The sequence below is a fragment of the Siphateles boraxobius genome, unplaced genomic scaffold (genome assembly GCF_051911475.1).
Source record: "Siphateles boraxobius isolate OS27281-9 unplaced genomic scaffold, OSU_SipBor_1 8, whole genome shotgun sequence".
Taxonomy (NCBI): Eukaryota; Metazoa; Chordata; class Actinopteri; order Cypriniformes; family Leuciscidae; genus Siphateles; species Siphateles boraxobius.
The window spans coordinates 23,370,986-23,396,664 of record NW_027509208.1 but is presented as its reverse complement, the minus strand read 5'-3'; the positions used below and the strand labels follow the sequence as shown (position 1 = coordinate 23,396,664).

The 25,679-nt window shown below is 37.5% G+C and overlaps 2 protein-coding genes across 2 annotated transcripts; one reads left to right on the top strand and one right to left on the bottom strand.

The window, feature by feature from the left end:
• Positions 1-227: 227 nt before the first annotated feature.
• gnpat (glyceronephosphate O-acyltransferase) lies at positions 228-24,926 on the top strand. The gene is made up of 16 exons (XM_077220536.1): positions 228-693; positions 2,343-2,534; positions 3,098-3,274; positions 5,408-5,537; positions 9,235-9,362; positions 11,032-11,107; positions 11,608-11,759; positions 13,041-13,171; positions 13,778-14,001; positions 15,161-15,412; positions 15,497-15,576; positions 15,760-15,900; positions 18,883-18,982; positions 19,148-19,241; positions 20,937-20,998; positions 23,236-24,926. Exons 1-16 carry the CDS (start codon positions 670-672, stop codon positions 23,277-23,279), a joined length of 2,007 nt encoding a protein of 668 aa, XP_077076651.1. The 5' UTR covers positions 228-669; the 3' UTR covers positions 23,280-24,926.
• LOC143729336 (zona pellucida sperm-binding protein 3-like) lies at positions 6,466-8,374 on the bottom strand. The gene is made up of 8 exons (XM_077220537.1): positions 7,785-8,374; positions 7,585-7,703; positions 7,405-7,508; positions 7,161-7,338; positions 6,968-7,085; positions 6,812-6,894; positions 6,644-6,735; positions 6,466-6,570 (listed from the first exon to the last, which is right to left on the bottom strand). The coding sequence occupies exons 1-8, from the start codon at positions 8,334-8,336 to the stop codon at positions 6,518-6,520; spliced, it is 1,299 nt and encodes a 432-aa protein (XP_077076652.1). The 5' UTR covers positions 8,337-8,374; the 3' UTR covers positions 6,466-6,517.
• Positions 24,927-25,679: the final 753 nt, after the last annotated feature.

The following is a 25,679-nucleotide window of genomic DNA, read 5'->3' as shown; positions in this document are numbered from 1 at the left end:
GAAATGAAAACAGCAATGTAGTAATCACAAACGTCAGTGATTGGCCGATCCAGATAGCGCTAGGAAAAGTAAACGCTACCACGTGCTATCATACCATTATATATCCTGCGAAATGTTACAGGTGTTATAAGATATTTCATCCATTTAGCAAATTTCAGCCGTATTTATTTACCAAATCTCTAAAAAGCTTTCCCTCCAAAAACTGATCATTTAACTGTAATCCAGCAAACTCAAACTCACAAAATGATTGACAGGTAGAAGTCGTTCCTGATTGGCTGAATCTGGTAGTTTAGCAAATCAGTTTTTGTTTCTTTTTTGCTCTGTTTACACAGAGGTGTTTTTAGGCCACCTTAGTAAAGTCTGTGGCGTAATAGGGAAATCTCACGAATGGCATTAAACAAATAGCTTAGAGCAGCAAAATATATAATAATAATATAAATGAAATTATTATTTTGACCAATCCCACTCCCAATCTGTCAGCCGTTCCGCCGAAACCCCGCCCACCCGGTAACTGTTGTTTCATTCGCTTGTCATTCCAGCTGTTTGCTCTTCTGTCTATGGCAGGAATCAAGTATTTCTGTGATACGAGCGATCAACCTTGATACAAACTTTCTCACACAGAACTCATTTGATCTACTACACTCATGCTTTGACAGATACTGAGTGGAAATGGCGTCTAGAACACTGTATTCGGTAAGTGTATTACAGAATTTCTTTCTTTGCATGCTTTTTGACATGCTTGCAACACTTGCAGTGTGATCTTATCATAAGGCTTCCTGCAATGTTTTCCTTAAAGGATACTTAAAGTACGTCCAGTACACATAAGTCATTGGTTTTTAAAATGATAGCCCTTTACCACAAGAAAATGTTAAATTGTAGACAAATTCTAAACAGTTCTGAACAGATTACAGATCTGCACACTCTGGGCATTCTGAAAAATAATTAATATGTGCAGTTTTTATTTAGTTATTTTAGTTTACAGTTAATTTGACCAAACATATATGAATTAATTGAAAGCAAAATCAAAAGGTTTTATAAGAACATGAGAATACAAGAATATCCATCGATCCCAGCAGGGGACCCCAAACTTCTCTTTCCCGAGCCAAATTAACCAGCTCTGTCTGGGGGATCCCGAGGTGTTCCCAGAACAGTGTGGAGATATAATCTCTCCACCTACTCCTTGTCCCCTAGGTCTCCTCCCAGCTTGACGTGCCTGGAACACCTCCCTAGGGAGGCGTCCAGGAGGCATCCTTACCAAATGCCCAAACCACCTCAACTGGCTCCTTTCGACGCAAAGGAGCAGCGGCCCTACTCTGAGCTCCTCGTGGATGGCTTCTCACCCTATCTCTAAGGCAGACACCAGCCACCCGCCTGAGGAAACCCATTTAGGCAGCTTGTAACTGCGATCTCGTTCTTTCGGTCATGACCATAGGTGAGGGTAGGAACGAAAATTGACCGGTAGATCGAGTGCTTTGCCTTACGGCTCAGCTCTCTTTTCGTCACAACGGTGCTTTAAAGTGAGTGCAATACCGCCCCCGCTGCTACGATTCTCCGGCCAATCTCCTGCTCCAGTCTCCCCTCACTCGTGAACAAGACCCCGAGGTACTTGAACTCCTTCACTTGGGGTAAGGAGGACTCATTCCCTACCTGGAGTTGGCACTCCACCAGTTTCCTGCTGAGAACCATGGCCTCAGATTTAGAGGTGCTAATCCTCATCCCAACCGCTTCATACTCTGCTGCGAACCAATCCAGTGAGAGCTGAAGGTCACGGACCGATGATGCCATCATGACCACATCAGACTTACTGCTGAGTACTCGGACACAGCTCTGACTTTGGATGTACAGGGATTAGATAGCCCTGAGAAGGGATCCCCTCACCCCATACTCCCACAGCACCTCCCACAGTATCTTCCGGGGGACCCGGTCTTACGCCTTCTCCAGATCTACAAAACACATGTAGACTGGTTGGGCATACTCCCAAGCCCACTCCAGGATCCTTGTGAGAGTAAAGAGCTGGTCCATTGTTCCACGGCCAGGACAAAAACCGCATTGTTCCTCTTCAATCTGAGGTTCGACTATTGGCCGAACCCTCCTTTCCAGCACCTTGGAGTAGACTCTACCAGGGATGCTGAGAAGTGTGATACCCCTGTAATTGGCACACACTCTCTGGTCCCCCTTTAAGGGAGTGTGTGCCAAAGGGGGCTACAAGAATATCAGTCCTTGTAATTTTATTCTTCAGTTTTTAAAATAAATAAAATACAAAAAGCCATTAAACTTGTTATATAAATGATCACCATCATCTTTTCACTTAATAAACAAACATGTTTTCTGTCTCCATACAGTCTAGGCAGCGGATGCTGAAGAAGCGGGATGATTTTGAAGACGTCCTGGAGGAGAGGCGGCGTTCTAGTGATCTGAGATACGCACTGAAATGTTACACTCCCTCACTTTATAAAGGACTAGTGTCCTGCAAAGCCAGCATGTTGAAAAACATAGTTCTGCAGTCGGACCACCTGCAGTATGTCATTAAACAGGTACAGAGCACCACCATTCCCTCAATGCCATATTTTCATGCAATAACTTACTTATGCTTTTAAAGAGGACCTATTGTGCCCTTTTACTAAGTCTTGGTTTTTGATATTGGGGTCTAGTTGAATAGTTTTTCATGCGTGAATGTTCAAAACACACTATTTTTCACATTGGTGCACCTCTCCTCCCAGTCTGTCAGTAACACTCACACAGCAAGTTCCAAAACCTTTACCAAGTTTCGTACCATTCCAAAGAATCAAAAAAACAAACAAATATTTGGTCAAAAATGACCAAATGGCACCGTATACACATTTTAATCTATATATTTTGAAGTATATTTGTGGAGTGCCCATGTGCCTAAATGGGTATGGGAACCCTAGAGTATAACGTATGAGGGAACTAGCGATGAATCAAACATCAAGTAAAGCAAAATGACAGGGAACAAAAACAGTAAAGTAGTCATTAGGTTTCATGTTCATTACAGCTGCATCTGTATTGTTGAACCAATGTTTAAAAATACAGATCAATCTCTGGGTGTTTTATTGGCTCCTGAATTGTGTGTGTGTAGGTTTCATCAGAATCAGGAGACAGTAGTGAGTGTGTGACGGAGGAAGCGTCTCTGATTCTGGATGAGATGGCTCACCGACTTCAGCTCAGCACCGTACGTTTTTTCGCCTTCGCACTCAGCAAAGCCTTCAAGAGACTCTTCCGCAGCGTGTGTGTCAATGAGGAGGGCATCCAGAGAGTGAGCGACTCTTTACTGTCCCCAACATACATGTGTGAAACATTCCTGCTGAAACACCTGGCTTATACACTGTCAGCTGACTACTAGGGCCAGTAATGTTACTGAAACAGGTTCTAATCGAAATCATCAGCGTTAATGCTTAAAGGTTACAGGGATTTAGAGGGGCTTAAATTCCTTATGACACTCTCATTAGTATGATGATCTCTTATTTGTCTGTTTAAATGTGCTTATCATATGAATAAAATTATCTTTATAGGTCAGGGGCCGTATTCACTAAGAATTTTAAGGCTAAAAGTAGCTCCTAACTGGCGAATTTAGGATCAACTCCTAAAAATAATGGGCATGTCACTCCTAACTCTTTCACTAAGAGTAATTCACGAAGCAATTTAGCCCTAAAAGTAAGTCTGGGACCGCTTAAAAGAAATCGAGAGGACTCCTAACTCACTAAGACCTAGTCACAAAGGATTGTAGCGCATACCACCGCCTCTCGCAGTCGTCCGGGGTCCGCGACACAAGCGGGAATGCTGCATTGATCTGCAAACAAATCTTCTCCCATGTCTCACGCTTAGTTTTACTTGATATCCCAGTGTCGAATTTCCCTTTTATTTTTTTTTATTATTTTTTTTCAGCACCAACTGGGCCAGCAGCAGTAACTGATCCTGCGACCAGATGGGCTTTCTTTTCCGTTTTGACGAGTTCATAATCCACCGTCATTCAACTATTACATTACTTCAATAGGATCAACATTTCCTTGCTTTAAGTAGACTTTTTAGGCTATGGAAGCTTGTTTCCACCACAGAATGAAAAATAAAAAAGGTAATTGCTACTTTTTATCTCACAATTGCGACTTTCTTTCTCACAATTCTGACTTCATATCTCGCAATTGTGAGATAAAAAGACGCAATTATTTTTATTTATTTTTATTCAGTGGCGGAAACAAGCTTTCATACTAATAGGATGTCAATTAACCAAGCAAGTGTTAATGCAAGTGGCGTTTTTCATTATAAGGCAAGTGGCGGTTTCATTAGGGTATTAGGCTGCCTTAATTGAATTGAATTGAATTGAATTCACCACTTTTCTCTCTCTCTCTGCCTTTTTAGAATTACACTTCACTGGGGCCTGCACAAACATGACATTACTATTATTATTTTGTGTAGGACACAGACATATTTAGATGTCGTAATTCCATGATTTGTTGCGTCTGTGTTATGTTCCGCATGATGGCCCTGTCATCTAACAACCAATCACCGTGATCATTGTGAGGAAACTCGTGCATGAGAATTGACGTCATCCATAGCAACGAAGACTCACTCTTAGTTTAGTTGTCATTTTTCCTTACTAAGAGTAGGTCTGAAAGGCGTTGTGGTAAAATAAAATTCTTTGTGAATACGGCCCCAGTTCAGCTGATGGCTTCCTACACAGGGTATTATATAAATATCACAGTTAAGAAGTTTGGAAAATTTTTTTCTTTGAAGAAGTCTCTTATGTTTTCCAAGGCTGCATTTATTTGATTAAAAATACAGTAAAAATAGTAATATTGTAGAAGATTATTACACCTTTAAATACGGTTTTATATTTGAATATAAAAATGTAATAATTCAAAATATAATTTATTCCTGTGATCAAAGCTGTATTATCAGCATCATTACTCAAGTCTTCAGTGTCACACGGTCCTACAGAAATCAGTATAATATGCTGATTTGATGCTCATTATTATTATTATTACAGTTGAAAACAATTGTGCTGCTTGATATTTTTGTGGAAACCATGGTACTTTTTTCAGGATTCTTTGAAGAATTGAAAGGTCAAAAGAACAGCATTCTTTGAAATATAAATCTTTTAATAAAATATTAATCTTTTAAGAATAAACTATTATTATATTGTGAATGGTATTGTATCACAATTTCCACAAAAATATTATGCAATTTTCAACATTAATAAAAAATATTTCTTGAGCTGCAAATCAGTATATTAGAATGATTTCTTTGTAATCACACAAATAAATGAAATTGATCTAATAAAGGCAGCCTTGGTGAGCATTTCATAAAAAAAATCATGTCCTGCCATTTGTTTTAATGAATATACCATGTAAAGAGTTGATTTATCATGTTTTTGATGGTTTTCCCTCTCCAGCTGCAGCAGGCTGTACAGGAGCACCCGGTGGTTCTTCTGCCCAGCCATCGTAGTTACATGGACTTCCTGATGATGTCATACTTACTCTACATGTACGATCTCCCCCTGCCTGTGATTGCAGCTGGAATGGGTGGGTGCGAACAGGATAATCATCAAAATTACAAAGCAATTGTATCCTCCAAATCCATGTTGAATATAACAGTATCTGCAGTTGTTTAAGGTCACACTGCTGCATTGTACCAGTCTGAAAACTATATTTAGTCTAGCCTTTATATGAATATGAGTAGACTTACACTTTCCAAAATTTAGACTTTTTTTAACCCGATTTGGTCAAAAAGTTCTTTAACTTAATGCCAGCCTCCTAAATAGTCCATACCTTTTTGATTTGCTTAAGAGTGTTTGGATTCAGCAGTTTAAGTTTTGTTTTTTGACCTTGTCTAAACAGTATCTAGTTGATTTGATGTTTAGTTTCCTTAGAACTGAACAAAGACTGCTAGCTGGAACATCTAAACAATTGAAATTGTCATGTCTGACAAGTACATAAACTAAAGGCATGCATTCATCTACTTTAAGTATACTAATAGCACACTTTTGTAAGGGAACCCTCATATGTTGCTGTAGCCAACATGCATGCTTGCTATTACAAAAAGCACAGCTGTTAGGTCATTTAACCTGGCAATTTATCTACAGACACTAAATTGAAACTGCAGTCTATAGGTTTGGCTTAAACAACAGAGTAACATACACTGAACCTTTTCACTTGAATTCATTTTCTGCACAGAAGGCATCACTTGTGCATAAATCAACCACTGATTACATCTTCTGTCCCAAGTGCTGTGCACAGGTTGGGCCTCTTTCCCAAACATACTTTAGGTAGGGCATGCAGGCGTTTGACTTAAAGTATGCTTACAACTGCAAGTTCCTAGCACAGCAGTTCCTAGTCAGTGAAATGTTTGCATTCCTGCACTTGGCACACTGAAGTCTTGGAAAAATTTACTATAATAAAGCAATTTTCTGGTGGTCCAAAATGCCTTTACAATACAAAAGAGACAAGTAAATTCACTAATATATAAAGACTTTTATTTGGCATTTCTCACCATTCACAATACATTAATTAGCAATCACAATGGGGCCAATGGTTGCTTTCCCTTCTGATACCAGGCCTGAAAAAGACGAAGACTGGATGAGAAGTTGAAAGTCCTTCTGCAAGAGCAATACCAAGACGTCATACGTTACCTGAATCAGGTAGAGCTCGTCCTTTTCTGCTGGGACCACATGTGGAGTCACAGCACATGCACACCTGGTCATTGTCATCTACAGAAGTCCATCTATAGACAGGAAAGAAAACTGGTTACCCATGTTTTACAACTCAAATCATTAGAGGTCTCAAGTGGAATGCAATACCCATTGTTGAAGGAGCAAGCCTTGTTCTGTGGACTTGTCGGGGTTGAGGCCATGACAGCCTTTAGAGCACATGTGATGTACACCTACAGAAGAGGACACAGTTACCCTTGACCAGTAAGAGAACTCACCCACAGATCTATAGCCCAAAATGCATACCAAGCCACTATCAGCTTGCAGGAACCTGAAAGCCTCCAACTGAAACTGCAGCTTGTCATTCTGAACCCTGCGCATGAATTTGGAAGTGGAGCCTGTGAGCTTTCCATCAACCAGGCACCTGAAGAGAGGGGGGTGTGGATTAATACTTTAGGCACCATTTTCAAACAAGTTTAAGGAGAGAATCCCTACTAACCCATAGTTCTCAATAAAGGAATATCTTGGAGAAGAGTTCAGATCAGGGACTGCAGTAGCCACACAGTCTCCAACAAAGATACGCAGAGGGACATGGTTGTACTGCTTCACAGAAGCTTCGAGGTTCAGGAACTGCCCTAGGAAGTACTGATTGGATGGCCTCTCAAACATCCAGTCATCTGAAAATGAAACTCATGTTGGCAACACTTCCTAGCCACTTCTAGAAGTCTAACATTGCATATTACCAGTCATGAGCTTCAAGGAAAACACCAGAACTTCCTCTCCAACTTTTGTAGCAGCAAAAGGAACCCAGCTGGGCATCAGCGCATTGCTGCTTACATTTTGCAACCTAGTGGAAGCAGTAAAACAAGACTAAGAAGAATGTAACCTTCGGCAAAATTGCTTTGACAAGTTTTTTTTTTAACCTTGAATAGTGACACTCAATCCCAACAGCTGCTGCATCAGCCCTTACAATGGGAGTTCCTACTAAAGCCTCAGGAGTGTAGAGGAGGGTGAAGGTGTAAATAAGCTCATCATTAGTCATCTGAAAGCAGCACAAGTAGCAGGTTACTGGACAGACCTGGCTTTTACAGCTTCTAGGGTTGACCCATTAGCAACCACTTACCGTCAGAGAGCTGCCACATGTCTGGAGTTCATATTCAAAGATAAGGACTTGAGCTTCTGGATCCACCCCAACAGCTGCACAGCCTCCTAAAGTGAGGAATGAAGGATTCACCAGCTGTCCAGTACCAAATAAGTCCTCCTTAACCTCCACATGCACAAAGTTCTCCCCACATTGTGCTGCAATACTCTCAGTAGCTATAGGTACACGCAGCTCAAAAGGCACATCTGGCTTTTGAGGTTCTTCTGGCATTATTGGAAAACGCCACGTCAAAGGCACAACGGGACCCTGCATTAGTTGTTTAGACTGAGTATTTCCAGGCTCCTGAAGCTTCCATGGATCAGCCTCAACAGAGTTCATTGCAGGCCTTCGAGGCCTAAAAGATGCTGATACCTGTGGGCCTTGGAGAGCTTGCTGAGACACTAAAACTGGTGGCTGTTGCTGCTGAAATCTTACTGGATCCTGGCCTTGTTGAAATCCTGACCACTGTGCTAAACACAAGTCAATTGCTGTAAGCAGCAATAATCCAGAAAGACTGAAAACCACCAGTTCCATTGCTGAAAATCTCTGAAACCTCCAGAATACGTGTTGGGCTTCTGCTGTGCCTTTTCTAGAGCAGGAAATTAAAGAGACTCCGCCCCTTTGACAAACTTAATGATTTTCCAGACTTGTTTAATTAAAATCAGTGTACAATCCAACAGAGAGCACAACCTAGATCCAGGTGGCTCAATTATTTTGTTAACTGTCCACCAAGCAGTGAACCAACACAATACAAAGATGGTTTCCCCTGATTTCACAGACAAGGCCTAAGGTGGGCATAATGCAACAAGGTTTGTTTCTGCTGTACAGCAGATCTAGAAGAAAATAGTCATAGTCTATCTTAAGTAAGTTCAGTGATGGTTCATTTTTGTTGTAAAAAAGTTATCAACTTAGTTAGTTTATATATACAGCCGCTCTGGAGAAAACAGTATTATCTTTGAATTTGCTTTACTTGATCTCTATAGTCATCTCTAGTCATTTTTGCAGCCGTGGCTCAGATTCATAATCTGAATACAAGCCCTTAACTGTGGCAGCTTAGGTTTTTATAAATATATATATACATATATATATACTATGGTAAAATCATGGTATTTTTGTAGTACTCTGGAGTACTGTAAACACTATGTTAAATGAACATTTAAATAAAATTCTAACATGATTTCACAGATTTTCTTTTTAAGAATGCAAACAGAATTTTTTTCTTTAATATTACTTATAATGAATAAAAATATAATTAAAAATAATTTACAAAAAAAAAGAAACCTGAAATATGCTGTTTGCATTCTTCTATAAAAAGTTATTTAATGTTTTCATCCGACATGGTTTTTACAGTAAAATGATTAAAACTGTTGATTTCATATTACAATATATTCGTTACATGTAGTGTTTACTAATGTCATGATGTTTCCTGCAGATTTTATGAGCATGAAGTTTATTGGTGAGATGCTGCGCATGTCGGGAGCGTTTTTCATCCGTCGGTCGTTTGGAGGAGATAAACTTTACTGGGCTGTGTTTTCTGAGTATGTGAAGACCATGCTCAGGGTAAGACACTTCATCCAAACAGCGGAACAAATGAGCAAATCAGGGAGTTAGACTGTGGCCTTGATTAAATACAGGATTCATATTATAGTGGATTTAAGGCTTTTAGTTAGGCCTGCTCGATTATGGCAAAAATCATAATCATGATTATTTTGGTCAATATTGTAATCAAGATTATTTAACACGATTATGAGTGGGTCATATGTCAAAAACCTTATATGAGTAATTTATTTAATAATAGCAATATATATCAAGTGTATATATGCTGGAAATGTACATTTTAGATAACAGTGGAATTTTACAAGTCTCGATTCCAATTGCAATACCAAAGCAGATTGCTAACTAATGCAAGTAAAAAAGTCCTCAAAAAATTATTGAAAATAATTAAACAGTCAGTATTACAATAAAATTAATAAAGCAAGTTACAAATGCAATAGAGAAAAGTTTTTTATGCAAGTCTAAGTGTATTCAGCTAACAGCCTGGTACAGAAATTGAATAATAAAATGTAAAATAAAACACAGCATAGTCTTGTCTTCACTACTTCACTACTTCAACTTGCTTTGGTTCTTATTAAAGCTACAAAAGTTATTCAGTCAAGAGCAGTGAGTGATTTTTTTTTTGTCTTTTGTTGTTTGATTGACATTAGACTGCAGCAGGAATATTAGGCCGCTGTCTCTTTAAGAACGAATGCTCAAAGTTCACTAAGCTTGTCCGTGTTCCACTCCGTTTCTGAGCGCGCGCACAGAAAGCTGCTTGAGGGACATTGCAAGTTCCTTTCGCTCTTCTAATAACTTTTTAATATCAAGCACGTCCCATTTTATTAAAGTCGCGTTGCATCATTTTATCTGGTTCATTGTATCATATTTTTATAATCATTGTAAGCCGAAATCGAAACTGAATTTTCATTAATCGCACAGCCCTACTATTCACACTGCTCTTGATCAAGAGGCAGTTCAAAAAGGTTGATTCTGTAAGTAGGTTTGGAACTGACTACTTAAAGGGTTAGATCACCCAAAAATGTAAATGATCCCATAATTTACTCCTGGTACAATCCTAGGTGTATATGAGTTTCTTCTTTCAGCCAAACACAATCAAGGTTATATTACAAAACAACCTGGCTCTTCCAAGCTTTATAATGAGAGTGAATACAGCCTCAGGTTTAGAAATCCAAAAAAGCGAATCCATCCATCATAAAAGTAATCCATACGACTTAATAAAGTTTATAAAGGCCTTCTGAAGCGAAGCCATGGGTTTTTGTAAGAAAAATATCCATAGTCATAATTTTATAAACTATAATCATTGGCTTCCGGTAACGGCCATACGCAAGTCTAGTTCTGGCGGAAGAGTGACCTCTGACCCTAAACTGCACTTCAGAAGACCCCTGGAGTCGTATGGATTACTTTTATGATGGATGAATGCTTTTTTCCGGGCTTCAAAATCTCAGGCTCTATTCACTCCCACTAAAGCTTGAAAGAGCCAGGATATTTTTTAATATAACTCTGATTGTGTTTGGCTGAAAGAAGAAAGTCATATACACCTAGGATGGCTTGAGAGTGAGTAAATTATGGGAGTCTTGTGTGAAATAACCCTTTAATGTATATACTTCCATTTTTGACAGTTGAAAATATAAATTTTTGAAAAGTATTAACCTGTTATATGTTGTTTATTCAGAATGGTTATGCCCCAATAGAGTTCTTCTTGGAAGGAACTAGAAGCAGGACATGCAAATCTCTTACACCAAAGACGGGTAATTATACATCGACTGTCGATTTGTAACATTTTATACAATTTCAAAAACAGGCTGTGCTGCTGTGACATTTTTTTTGTGTTTCATTTTGATAAAAGCTCTTTGCTGACTTCTGCATGTATTGTGCAGCGTCAAGGCTTTTCCCCACTTTTCTGCACTTTTTTTTATTGCTGCACAAATAAATTCAAGGTGACAGGAAAATTTTTTTTTTGGTCTGTATTGCTTGGTCACAGAAAGTGAGATGCCAGCTAAATTAAATTTCACAGTATTTTCTCAATTGAATAATAGTCCAAGAATGAAATGGCGCCCCTGACTAATTTATGAGACAAAGGTTCAAAACGACAGCTTGAAACCTGGAGAGCCCAACGGTGGCAGCTCATCAATCAAACCGAGCAAAAGCAAATTTAGATGAATGAGAGAAACAAAATGGTCCACCTCTTTGAACACCGTTTTGTGTCAGCTTCATCTCCCACACTCTTTCATTTCTTCTTCTCCCTCAGGGTTGTTGAATATTGTGATGGAGCCTTTTTTTAAAGGAGAGCTATTCGACGTGAACCTGGTTCCTGTCAGCATCAGCTACGAGAGAATTCTGGAAGAATCTCTGTACGCACGTGAGCTGCTTGGCGTCCCGAAGCCCAAAGAGTCAACCTCGGTACGCGCGGCCTTCTTCTACGCATTCCATCATTATTTTTTATCAGACATACTGCATATGAACAAAATATATGCAGCAAGAAATATTCTCTTAACCGGTGTATTGTTTTCCAGTAAAAAAAAACAACAACAACAACCAAAAAATAAAATAAATGTAATTTGGACAATAAAACAAGCAAAAAACATTCAACAACAACACACACACACACACACCATTGTTCAAAAGTTTGGGATCGGTTAAGACTTTTTAATGATTTTGAAAGAAATCTTTTATGTTCACCAAGCCTGCATTTATTTGATAAAAAGTGATAAATACAGTAAAAACACTGATTTTGTGAAATATTGTTACAATTTAACATAAACAATTTTAATATATTTTAAAATGTAATTTATTCCTGTGATCAAATATGAATCTTCAGCATTATTCCATCTTCAGTGTCACATGATCCTTCAGAAATAATACTAATATCCTGATTTTCTGCTAAAGAAACATTTCTTATTATTATGTTGAAAACGATTGTGCTGCTTAATTTTTTTGTGGAAAACTTGACACATTTTGTTTTCGATTCGTCAATGAATGGAAAGTAAAAAAAACAACAACATTGTCAGTCTTTTGATCAATGTAATGCATACTTGATTAAATATATTAATTCAGAGTATTAATTCATTTAAAAAAACTTACTGATTTCAAACTTTTGAATGGTTTGTAAACATTTTAAGTATGTACCTAGAAAGAATACATAATTTTAATATTTTTCATATAGTGTCCAAGTGTAAGGGTGTGTGTGTGTGTGTGTGTGTCTATATATATATATATATATAATATACATATATATATATATATATATATATACATACTCCAAAATATCTATCTATCTATATATATATATATATATATATATATATATATATATATATGTATATACTCTAAAATATATATATATAAGAATTGTTTTATATATATTTATATATCTATATATTTAAATCTATATATATATATATATATATATATATATATATATATATATATATATTTCAGCAAAAAGATAAGTCTTTTGTAGAATGTGTTGAATAAAGTTTTTTTTTCTCACCACTTGTTTCAGGCATAAATTCTCACTCAATGTTTGTATATATATATATATATATATATATATATATATATATATATATATGCTTGTTTTTTACTGGAAAATATATATTTTTGGAACATCCCGAAATTTATTGGAAAGACAGATCTCAGAGTTTTAATTGTTCTGTTTTTGTTGACATCCATTTTTCTCAGGGTCTGTTGAAGGCCCGACGGGTCTTGAGCGAGGACTATGGCAGTATGCATGTGTACTTTGGTCATCCTGTATCTTTGCGCAGTCTGGCAGAGGGAAAAATAGACCGCTCTCAATACAATATGCTGCCACGGTATGACACCTGCAATCGGCCACAGTTTTTCACTAAAGGTCAACATTATTCACACAAAGCATGCTAGCAGCCACACAGCGTGATTTGCTTACATTATACCATGGAATGCAGAATTTACTGATCCTTCTTTAATAATGTCACATGATGTTAATAAAAAAAATAGAGTTTGGGTCTCACTTTATATTAGGTGTCTTTAACTACGATGTATGTACAAACATTTAAATTAACCATTTTATACAATGCACTTATTGTTTACTTAAATTTTTTTCTATTTTAAAAAAAAATCTGCATGTAATTACAGCTAATGAATGTCTGTTATTACATCTATAATTTCACTGTAGACACTTATCTTACATCTCAAAAGAGACTTCTCTAAAATCTAAAAATCTAACTGACCCCAAACTTTTGAATGGTAGTGTATGACTATATTTATACATTTACATCCAATATTATGTTCATGTGTAGCAGATTAATATGTATCTAATTAATTGCCAATGTATTACTTTTATTTTCTACACTCAAAGTTCAGCCACAGCATGTGTTTATTTGAAGCAACCTTCTCTGTACAAAGTGAAATATCATGTTGAACCTTTTTTTTTCAACCAGGTACATTCCTCAGAAACCCAGCACAGACAATCATGAGTTTCTGAACGACGCTGCGTTCCGTCTGGTCCGCATACAGGAGGAGAACATGGTTCTAAAGCCCTGGGTTCTCATTGCCACACTACTGCTGCAGAACTCTGATGGCCTGGACCTCTCCTCTCTCACGGAGAACACCGACTGGCTTAGGCACCTGGCACTGGCGTTTGGAGCGTTCTTGGACTGGCCTGGTAAGAGAAACACCTAGTCAAAACCTCAGGCTGACCACTTTCTTTGTAAGGAAGAACTAATCACTGGATTTGCCAAAGCTAGTGTGAGAGGTTCATGGCATGTTTGAAAGATAATCAGAGTTTTGAGTCTGAGACTCTTAGGGCCCTATCATACACCCGGTGCAATGCAGCGCCAGGCGCGACACAGGTGTGTCTTACTAGTTTCAACCTGACGCAGTTATCATTTTCACGTCCTGCGCCACGTTGTTTAAATCGCAAATGCATTTGCGCCCATTTGTGCGCCTATGGTCTGAAAACGATGTGTGTGTTCTTGCGTGTTCAGGCGCATTGTTTGCGCGTTGCTATTTTGAGGCAACTGAAATAGACTGCACTAATGCGCCGAACATTTTTCTGTCGTTAAAATAGCAAAAGTGGATTCGGACACGCCCTAAGTGCACTTGTGCTGTGCACTTTAGACCATGGGCTTAGATTGTTAAAATACGGTCCTTAAAGGGATAGTTCACCCAAAAATGAAAAGTCTGTCATCATGTACTCACTCTCAAGTTTTTTCCAAACATGTATGAATTTCTTTGTTCTGTTGAACACAAAATTTGGTGACTAAACAGTTGTGGGGCAACATTGACTTCCATAGTATTTTTTTCCCCCATATTATGGAAGTTAGTGGTGCCCCACAACTGTTTAGTCACCAACATTCTTCAAAATATCTTAATTTGTGTTCAATAGAACAAAGAAATTCATACATGTTATAAACAAACATTAGTTATTGCATTATAAACAAACATGAATTAACAATCAACAACAGTACAGTATATACAAATTGCATTGAATAAATGTTCTCTCTGATTGTTAACCAAAAGTCCTAAATGAAATAATTTCAAATATTTAATTACATACAGGCAAACTATTTGTATCATTGAATAAAGATCTCTAAATTTGAAAGTTTAGCTGTCTGAAATTGTATCCGATTATCATATATCATATTCTTCAGATTTTCTCAGAATGGCCAAAAATGATCATGCGTATCTCCAGGATATGCAAAATCTGCTTAGATAAAGGAAATGCCCTCAATGAATAATTCATCGCAGAGAAATACAATAGCTTTATGGCAGCTTACTTGACCTTAATTTAATAATAATATGATCTCTCTGTCTCTCTGTAGATCACACGTCCTGCAGTGAAGTCGTCAGCTGTAGTTTAGCTCTGCACACACACCTGTTGACTGTGTCCGCGGGACACGTCCAGCTGAGCGTCACGGAGGCGCTGGGGGTCGAGACCACACCAGAGGAAGCCGTGTTTCACCGAGCCGTCGTTGTGCTCTCTTGTGCCTCCTACAGGAACCAGATCCTCCACGTGTTTCTGAGACCGGCTCTGTTAGCAGTGGCCATGCAAAGCGCAAACTCCAGTAAAAAAGGTGTGAGAGAAATCATTTTCATACATGTTTTTCTTGTTTTACTCTGGATTATTGTTGCCAATCATAGAATAATTTCTGTTCTAGATGACATCTACAACTGTTTCAGCTTCCTGAGGAACATGTTCTCCAATGAATTTATTCTTTGCCCTGGGGACTCGGTTCAGGTTAGGGCACATTCACAAGCTGAAAATTTGAGTTTAAACGTTAAGAATCCTTTGCAAACCAAAACGTGGCTCTCTGATGTAACACCAAATCAAATTATGTACGGCTCACCTAGCCTATAGTGTAGTTCGAAAAGTGTTTCTAAGACATATTATTGTATTTATGTGTGTGTGTGTGTTTTGTAGGACTTTGAGGAAGCGTGTTATTTGCTCATAAAGCGTGGAGTGTTGCAGGTATTGGAGCATGAGATTGTGATGTCAGCGAGCGGTCACAGCACCCTCGCTTTCCTGTGTGCAGCTCTGGACCCCTTCCTGCAAGGATACCAGGTGACACCTTACACACAAGTGTACACTACCATTTAAAGTCTTGGGGTCAGTAAAAAAAATTAAAAAAATTCAGCAAAGGTGAATTAAATTGAACAAAAGGAAGTTACATATTAAAATACAAAACAGTTCTTTTAAATTTGTAATAATATTTCACAATATAACTGCTTTTGTTGTATTTTTTAATCAAATGAATGTAGCCTTGGTCTGAGCTTAAGAGACTTCTTTCAAAAACATTAAAAATCTTATTGACTTCAAACTTTTGAATAGTAGCATGCATTATAGTCTGGTGATATGTTTCCATTCATATTTGCAAAATTGGAATATTGCTTAAAACACACGCGGATAAAGCACCGTTTCCATCCCATATGTTCAAGAGAACAAAATCATCACTTCCTGGGAAATTGTGCAAAATATCTGTGATGGAAATGTAAGTTGCTGCAATCGAGGAAGCCAATGTTGCTCTTTTTTCCTACATTATGCAGGGCCCTATGATTTCCGCGATGTGGAAAACACGGACGGAATCACGGAATTCTGTAATAACAATTAAATTTGATGTATAACGCGGAATGTCACGAAATTTGTTGAATCTTGGATGAATAAATCAGGTCAGTGTAGGTCAGTACACTTAAATCAAATTGCGATATGGACTAATGTCTGAATATTAAGCCACAAAAAGATTCTGCGTGTCTCTGTGTGAATGAATGGTGCAGACACGCTTTCACTACACACATTCTGAACCACTTGTGCCGCTCACGGGGTTTTCAGTCTCTGCCCCCTCACTACTATATGAGGACATGAACACGTGAACTTCACCTCCAGAGCTGCTCAGAGAGTCACTTCATGAGCATTTTACCATTTAATATCATAGACACAGAAACTTTAAAGGGGCATTCGGCAACTATTTCAACTTAATAAAACCGTTTAGAAATCATTTGGATGGTTTAATAACCTGTTCTGGTGAGAATAGTGACTTTCCCCGCTCCCCCCAGCATTCCTAGGCGGAAAACCAACCTTGCAACATGGGGACTAACGTCCGGGTAAGTTGGAAATAGGAAGTCTCGTGAGAAGCGTGAACGAGTGAGAAACACAAACTGCTTTACAGCAATTCGACATAAACACACATGCAGCCCTCGATGTGTATGATGTATTACCCACCTCGGTAGACATACTCCACACGATAAAGTTGGCCGGCTCCGATAATAACAAATGCACATGAGCAGCGGTAGAAAGGGGGAGAAGGGTGCCGCAAGTGAGTTTTTTTTATGACATTGTTGTGAAATATACGCCTCACAGCTGTAGGGGGAGCTCGTTGAGAAAACATGCGACAACAAAAGTGAAAATCAGCGAAGAAATAGCTAGAGTTGCCGAGTGCCCCTTTAAGTTCATTTCGGCAAACCGTCAAAATAAAAGTCAGGTTTAACTTGAAGAAATTGTGACAGAAATATAATAACTATTGTACAGAAGAATATAGTCTTATTGTAGTAGTAATAATAATATTAATACTTTACTTTTTTATACTAATACTTTACATAATACAATACAATACAATACTTTTTTAATACTTTACAGAAAAATCATAAATTTTCTTCCATGTTTTCATTTTAACAGTAAACCTTTGCTGTTCAACAATTTGTTTGGCAAATAATGTAAGGGTTTGATTTTCATTAAAAATAAGATGTATTTCCTATAGGGCTGGGTATTGCTAGGAATTTCACAATTCGATTCGATTTCCATTCTTGAGGCTTCGATTCGTTTCGATTTCGATTCGATATTGATTTATTAAACTTTCGATATCAATTCAATAATTAAATACACAATTAATTAAGTACCTGAGTATATTTTTAAATAATGTGTGCAGTAGTACCAATGTTTCAGAATAAATTGACCACAGGATGTTTCCTGTCATGGTTTATTTAGCAGAACAAACTGTACAATATTGTAGGCTACATGTGTTGTATACAAACCACAACTGTAACAAACAGGTGCTTTATTAACACCTCTAAAGTGCATGTAACTGTAATAGAAAGTATATTTCTTTCATCCTATACATTCAAGTTATAAAGGAAATGTAAACAGAAACACAAAATGTGCATTCTCATAAAAAAATGCACTTCGTGAGGCACACGCGCGCACATTTGCACACACACGCAAGGACTCTTCCTCTCTGTCGTGCGCGCGCTATGCGGTTTGGAGCTCACGAGCTCTAGATTTCGGGAGATTTGAACTAATTTGCGGACATCAGGGAGCCGCTATCAATATGCTTTTGGATTAATACAATTTAATTTAACCATTAATCTGGAGTCCAGAAATAAATAAATAAACATAATTCAGAAAAATTTAAAACCCTCATAGGGCCTCCTCATAAACTACATGCGCCTCACAGCGCGCAGACGAAATGCAATAAACGCTGCCACGTTCAGCGTTCGGTGGCGGATGCCTGATGCTTGATAATGCAATCATGTGAGATGGTTCTGGGAGGTCATTATACCAAAGCATATTGATGACAGATTTTGCACAATTGCTCAAATGTTGGTTTGGTCATTCTAAAATGCCTGACCCAATGAAGGTGGTCCACTGGCTAGTCCAGTTCTCCAATCGCATCCTCTGTCGAGGCAAAGTTTATTGTTGCACTTTGAGAGATTTATACGGTAAATGTGTTTCCATTATAGTTTATTCACACATCTTTTTCTCAGTTAAAAAAATGATCCAGGTCAATTGTGCGAATAAATTTTTTTTTATGCGCATTTTTAATAATTTATGCACATCTCGACGTTTCCATCCAGCTTTTTTTATAAAGTATCCCAAAATGTGCATAAAAATAGGTGGAAGGAAATAGCTAGCGAGTTGTCAGTGGGAATAGTTAACTAGTTGGTCCTGAATAATTTTGCTTATTTCTTAAGGGTTTTTTTACACACAACACCAATCTTGTGTTCAGAAATTGCTTTTGCAGGTCATATTAAGTTTGTGTGTGTCTTTGTGCAGGTGGTGTGTCGCTATCTGTGTGAGGAGACTAATGAGAACCTGACGGAGAAGGAGTTTGTTCCCGCTGTGAGGAACTTTGCACTGAAGCTCATCTTAGCAGGTAACACAGGATGACAGTGTTTTGGCTGTTTACATATCAGGTCCTGTTCACACTTGGTATTGACATCCATCGCAGGTGATCTGATTATGCAGTTCTGTGCTGTGTAAGCTTGTGATTAGATTTTGTAGATGTGAAATCTTCTGTTTTCTCTGTGTTTGTCAACAGGGCGTCTGAAGTGTTATGAAGCTTTATCCTCAGACCTGCAGAAAAACACTCTAGCAGCTCTCTTGAGGCTCAAAGCTGTGCGGAAGGTCAAAGTGTAAGTCAAACTAGTTTTATCGTTTTTAGGGCTGGGTGAAAATATATTGATTTCTCGATTTTAATTGATTTTAATTTTGATGAACCGATATCGATTACTTAACCTATGTTTAGTTAATCAAATATACAATATAATTGCAATGCCTTAGCCGTTTAACAAGTGTCCAGATGTAGTCTGGGGTGAAAGCCTTGATGGTTTAATAGACTTGACTGCATGTCTCCACTCTTTTCCCACAAGAACGAATCAAAGAATAGGCAGGGTCACTTAAGAGATTTCCCTTTCACACAGATATTCCGGAAAATACACGGTTAAGGTGATCTGGGATTTGACCCGGCTTCGTTTGACTTTGGTTCATTCACACTGCCAGTGATTTTCCAGAATTAGAGAGTGCGTTCACACACAAACCCGTTAAAATCGCGTAAAAGACACGTGAAATCGATGTGACATGCAATGTCTCAGCAGCATCCATAGTTTGCGTATGAGCTGCGATTTCTCTCGAGAAACCACGCTTATGCATTTTTTTTCTCTGATTTTATCATAAACTAGTGCATTAGGTACTGTTTCTCGCTGGCGAACGATCCTGGCTTCAGCGCCATCATTAAGACACGGCATTGATTACGGCTTTTGTTCACACAGCGCGCGTTCCGGGACTGATCCCGGCAATGTTACTAGGTCCCCAACCCGGCATCAAAAATGAGTCGGGTCTCATGTTTGCGTTCACATAGAAGGTGTTCTGGCAATTTCTCGGCAATTTCCCGGGATCAACGCGCTGTGTGAAGATAGTGATAGTGGGCTTTTAACTTCTGCAGAGGTCACGCCTCTTGAGTTGGCTTGACCAATGAAAAGGGTGTAATTTCAAGCGGGAAACATTTCTTTGTTTGGAAGCTGACTCATTTGCATGATTGGAGTGAGCTGGAAAATGTGTGTCCCTTTATTCTCTGATTAATATAACTATCATACAATGCACATTATGATTCCAATGTGTCGGAAATTATACAAAGATCATTTTGACATGAAACATAAGGTTAAGGTTATATATCTACCTACCGATAAGGTTAGAGTATCAAAAAATTCTATCATAAGGCATGCATAAAACTGTATACAATACCGTTTTTTTTTTTTTTTTTTGGGTGACGATGTCGTCTGTACATGAAAAATTGCATAGGTACATCGTTGTCGTGTCTATAGCTCGATAGTTAGCTAGAAAAATGAACTCCTGAGAGGAGCATTTTGCGAAGTACATGCACTATTTTACAAATTCATACGATTTTTTTCTTAATGTCTTTCAATATTTAATAAGTTTGAAAAAATCGATCATGAAAACCACTGTTTAAATTTTTTAAATATCATTTTGTTACTAAAAAGTTATTATTGTAACTTTATTACTATTAAAACTGCCTTATATGCAGCCTAAATGTTTGTATATAAATCAGTTGTTAATTTTAACCTGTAATATTACATTAATGTACCTACTGACAGGGTTCCCTGTATAGTTTACAGCATTAGTTGAGAGATTTTTTTCTTCTTTGAGGAAAATTTGACATGTGTACCTGATACATATCCAAATGTATCAAAATTGAATTGAATTGTGAAATTTGTCTCAATGCCCAGCCCTAGTAGTCTTTATTTCATTAGATATGTTATGGGCTTTTGAAATGTTATGATTGTTTAACTGAGCCGAACTGTCTCTCACAGAGGAGATCAGGTGATGTTGAAGGTGAACAAGATTGCAGTGAACTCACTGGAGGATACGCTGGGTAAGAGTGATGTCACCAAAATAGCTTGTGTTCAAGTTTGGCAATGTTTGAACATTCACATTCTAACATAATAATCGAAATATTTCTGCAGTGTTTAGTATGTACAGTATACTGTGCATTGTAAGTTGCATGGGATACGTGGATCATGTACAGTGCTACGTTTGGCAATAACAAGTATGCATACTAATGCATTATCCCATAATGCAATGTGCTCGACATCCAGTGTGATGAATGGATGGGAAGTAAATTCAGTAGTGACTTTTTAAATCTCTTTCTTGACTTATTTATGTGTAATTTTATCACACTGATAAATATATATTTTTTTTACACCAAATAAAAAATAATAAGAAAAGGTTATTTTATATTTTTGAGAAGTGTACAGCACTTAAACATCAATGTCATGAAGTAATTTGACAACAAATGTAGCATACTAATGTTTGAAATGTTTATTGTGGAATACTTTCTTATTGTACCGTCATTAGAGATGCGCGGTTGGCGGTTATAGCCGCGGACTCCGCAGATAAACCGCGGATCAGGCGGATGACGTGACGAAAAAAAATATTTTAATTAAATTCGGGCGGGTGGCGGGCGGTTTCTAGTCTCGCGGCTGTCATCAGCAGCGCCTTGTATCAGCGGATGGCGGGCGGGAAAATTGGTCAAAAACGTTGGTGCGGGTGGATGGCGGACAGATGATGAGTTTTGTGATGCGGTTGCGGATGAAATAATAGCCCATCCGCGCATCTCTAACCGTCATGTTGTTTGTATTAACTAAACCTAAAACTACGTAGTAAAAAATGTTTTTAGTAATTAAAATATGAGCTACAATAAAATAAAATATAATTGTTAGATAAAAACCTTTTTAAAAATTTGAAATGTTGCCCAGTTTAAGTTGAAGGACTAAAATGACTTAATCTACCATTTAAAAATAAATTAAAGGTAAATAGAAAAACGAATAAAAATGTTAATAGCACATCTCAAGAACTCAAATTAAAATGAAAACTGAAAATATAAAAAAAAAAATATTAATGTACATTATAATAATATATGAATAATACTAAAATAATTAAAATAATAGTAATAGCAATATTCAGGCCGAACAGTGCAGTATACTAGGATTTTTCTATTTTGAACAAAGTCCCAGTATATCGGCCCCATTATTGCACAACACCGGTGTTTTATTGAGTAAGATTTACGTGGATTCAATTGTTGGGCTGGAGCGAAGAACATTTTACAGCATTTAGTTTGGTATAAATGAAAACTATATTTCAGACCGAAATGGCACACACAAGACTCAATTTATACCCATGAATGCGAATTTCCAAAATATTTTTAGAAACAATTTACTAAAAGTTAATCTACTGGTGTTTTAAGAACTGCGTTACAGTTTAGAGATTACACTTGTTTTTGTTTAGAAATAAAACATGATTTTAAACAGTCAGCCAGGAACCAGAAACATCATAAGATTTATTTAAAATATTTGAAAGAAAATAAATGTATAACAGTTAAAGTGACGTACTTTTTTAATAAGATGGACCCAGGAAAACTTACAATTTGTACCACAAATACAATTAAAGAATCTTTGATGTCAGAGATGTCATGTATATTAAAAAAAAGTTTAGTCTTTTTTTCACAAAATTGAACTTTATTAAATGTTTGTATTTATTATGTTGTTTATATAGAATAGCATGTGAATCTGATATGGCAATACATTTAAATACAACAGCAATTAAATATATAATAGGTCAAATGGAAACCAGTCAATGCACGCATGTATTTACAAATTAAATAATTAGAAAGCTATTATAGATTAAGTGAATTATAGTAAATCGAGAGGCTTTCTTTTTAGAGAGGATTTATATGAATGGAAGTAAAGCATGTGGCTGGTAGGTCACATGAGAGTAACAACATGCTGGATTTAGACCGTCCCTCTACTCATATTCATACTAAATAGAACATACTTTTTTTATCCGTCGTGAAGTAAGTCCAAATTCACATGTAGTTCCCACTCAGACCGTACGTGATTTCTGATTTCTAAATTCTGTCAATAGCGAGGAAAGAGTTAAGAAGTAAAGTTTAACATTTTCGGTCACAGAATTGGTTTGTGTTCCTCATTTCACACTGTGGCCCACTTCTTGTTGTGTTGCTGTGCCGTACTGCCATGACTTCCTGCTTCTCAGTTCGATTTTACAGCTCCGCTCATCTTAACTTGTTTACTTGTCTTTTCCTCTGTCACACAGGAGGTAAAATTCCTACCCAGAAGCCCGTCGTCGCTCGACTGTAGTCGTACACGTACAAGTCTCTGGAGGGCCAAACCAAACTAAATTGCCTTCATTAGCATAATGCCAAATTTTGCAAGGTGGCACGGCTTCGCTGACTACAAAGGTTACCTGTCATCGATCTTTAAAGGGACGTCACGGATATGCCATCTGGGACGCTAGAAGCACTCTTTTTATCTCTCTCCCTCTTCCAAAAACTCGACAGCAGGTTGCCGTGTCTGTGATCGGCCGACATCTTTAATGTCTTTATCAGACGAGGTTTAAACTGCTCTGATGTTGTCATGCATATGAAGACAGCGACACTTTTGATGTTTTTTTATTCCCGTTTGAACATCCTGTTACTGCCGCTTGCTCTCGTTTTAATCCATGTCAGCACTAAAGAGCCTTCGCTTTGATTCGAAACACTGTTACTGTTTATTCTCACTGGATTTTTGTCGGCTCGGTTTTCTTTTCTCCGTGACTTGATTTGAATTCTTTTCTTTTGCTCTCTAGATATGTCCGTTTTTTTTTTTTGCTTTTGCTATGGATCGAGTTTTTTAGGGATTGTGTTACAAAAATAGGTCAATCAAAAGTGTGTTAACTCATTCAGAGCTAAAGAAAAAATGTAAAAGTGATTGTCTACTCTCGTAAGAGAAGCTATAAGTGTTGTAATGAGCCAAGTATGGAGACTTTTCATTGCCATAACAGTGTTTGCGTGCCTCTTGTAAACTAAACCGCTTTTCTGCTAATACAAAATAATGCATAGTGAGGCGACATGTTTTTAGACATATCACTGAATTATCTGCATATTTCACACTGTCTTTCAGTAATTCTTATCATGATAAAAAAAAATATTAAAAAGGATCAGACGATACAGAGGCATGTCGCACTTGACATCAGGAATGGCATCAAACTGCTGAATCTCTGTTCGCTCTATTCTGAACACCCCTGTAATGTTTTATTTCAAAGTATTACATCAATTTTTTTCAGAATTAATGAATTAAGAATTAAGTCGTACTGACCCAGATCACAAAGATAAGCTTTTAAAATGGTGTGAAGTGGATGCATGTCAATTTTGGTTCCCTGCCTTTGAATTTTCACACTACGTGAACATATAGTTTATAGTTCAGTCCTAAAACTGAACTATATACAAAGTTTAGATACATTTGTGTGCTGCACAGCAGTCTTTCTAGAAAAAAAAACTACATATATGCCCATTGTGGGGATTTGAATGGAAATTCAGGTATATTTTCTATCCCATATTTTGGACTTATCATCAGACATTATCTGTCTGTGGTCACCGCATGGATGATGCAACTATAAAACTCAAGCCAGATAAAGCCATTGTAGCACTCATCCGCCCTGGGTTTGAGTTGATTCTTGCACAATTCATCAAATTAAGTAAAAAAAAAAAAAGCTGCAACCATATTTATGTTTACATTGACAAGAAGCTTTTTACATAATTAGATGAATTTGTCTTTGTGGATTGAAAGGGTATTGATTGACAGAATCTGTAGAAATCACTCCTTTGACTTTTGGACATTTTATATCTATATTGATTGTGTGTCTTTCTAATAATGTTAATATTGTGATTGAACAGTGATTGTGTCTTATAGATTTGGAAGAAATGGCACTAAAGACTAAAAATGCATTAAAGCTGACTAAAACGTGAATGCTGACCGTGTTGTGTGGTTTTATAATGTGTATGATTAATAATTTGGGTTCTCTAGTCGTTTTATTTGATTTTTAAAGTCCCTCTGTGGTAAAAATCACATTTTTAATGTTGTTTATATGTGTGGTGTTTTTAATATGCTTTTAGATAAACCATGTGCAAATTCATCAATCAACAACACCATTGCAGTGAACCAAAGACCGTCTCAAAAAATGCGGTTTGAAATCGCTGGTGTCTCTGATGTCACAAACTACCTTGTAACCAATCACGTCAACGTGTGGATCTCTGAGCTGGTGTGAGTGAATGGAGGCGGGGCTCATTTGCATATTCATAGAACCGCGTATTCTAAGGCCCCGTTTACACGAAGGGAAAACGCAGACATTCCCCTGCGGTTTGGCCTCTCATTTACACGAAAACCCCGTTTTTATCACAGAAAACAATTATTTCTAAAAACTCCGGCCAAAGTGGAGATTTCTGAAAAATGCCGGTTATGTGTTGCTGTGTCAACTGGGAGAAACGGGGTTTTAGGTTCTTTCTTGTCGATTCTGAGGATTCTGATTGGCTTGCATGGCTTTATCCTTCTCCCTACACTGCCGCCAATAGGTTTGGCATAGTTATGATGGCGCTTGCGGCGTATTTATGCGGGTTGTGTGCACGATGTTATTATTGAAAACGGAGGGGGGGGGGGGGGGGGGGGTATGTGTAAACGTAGCCTAAATGAGGCAAGGGTGTAGAGTTACATTCAAGCTATTTT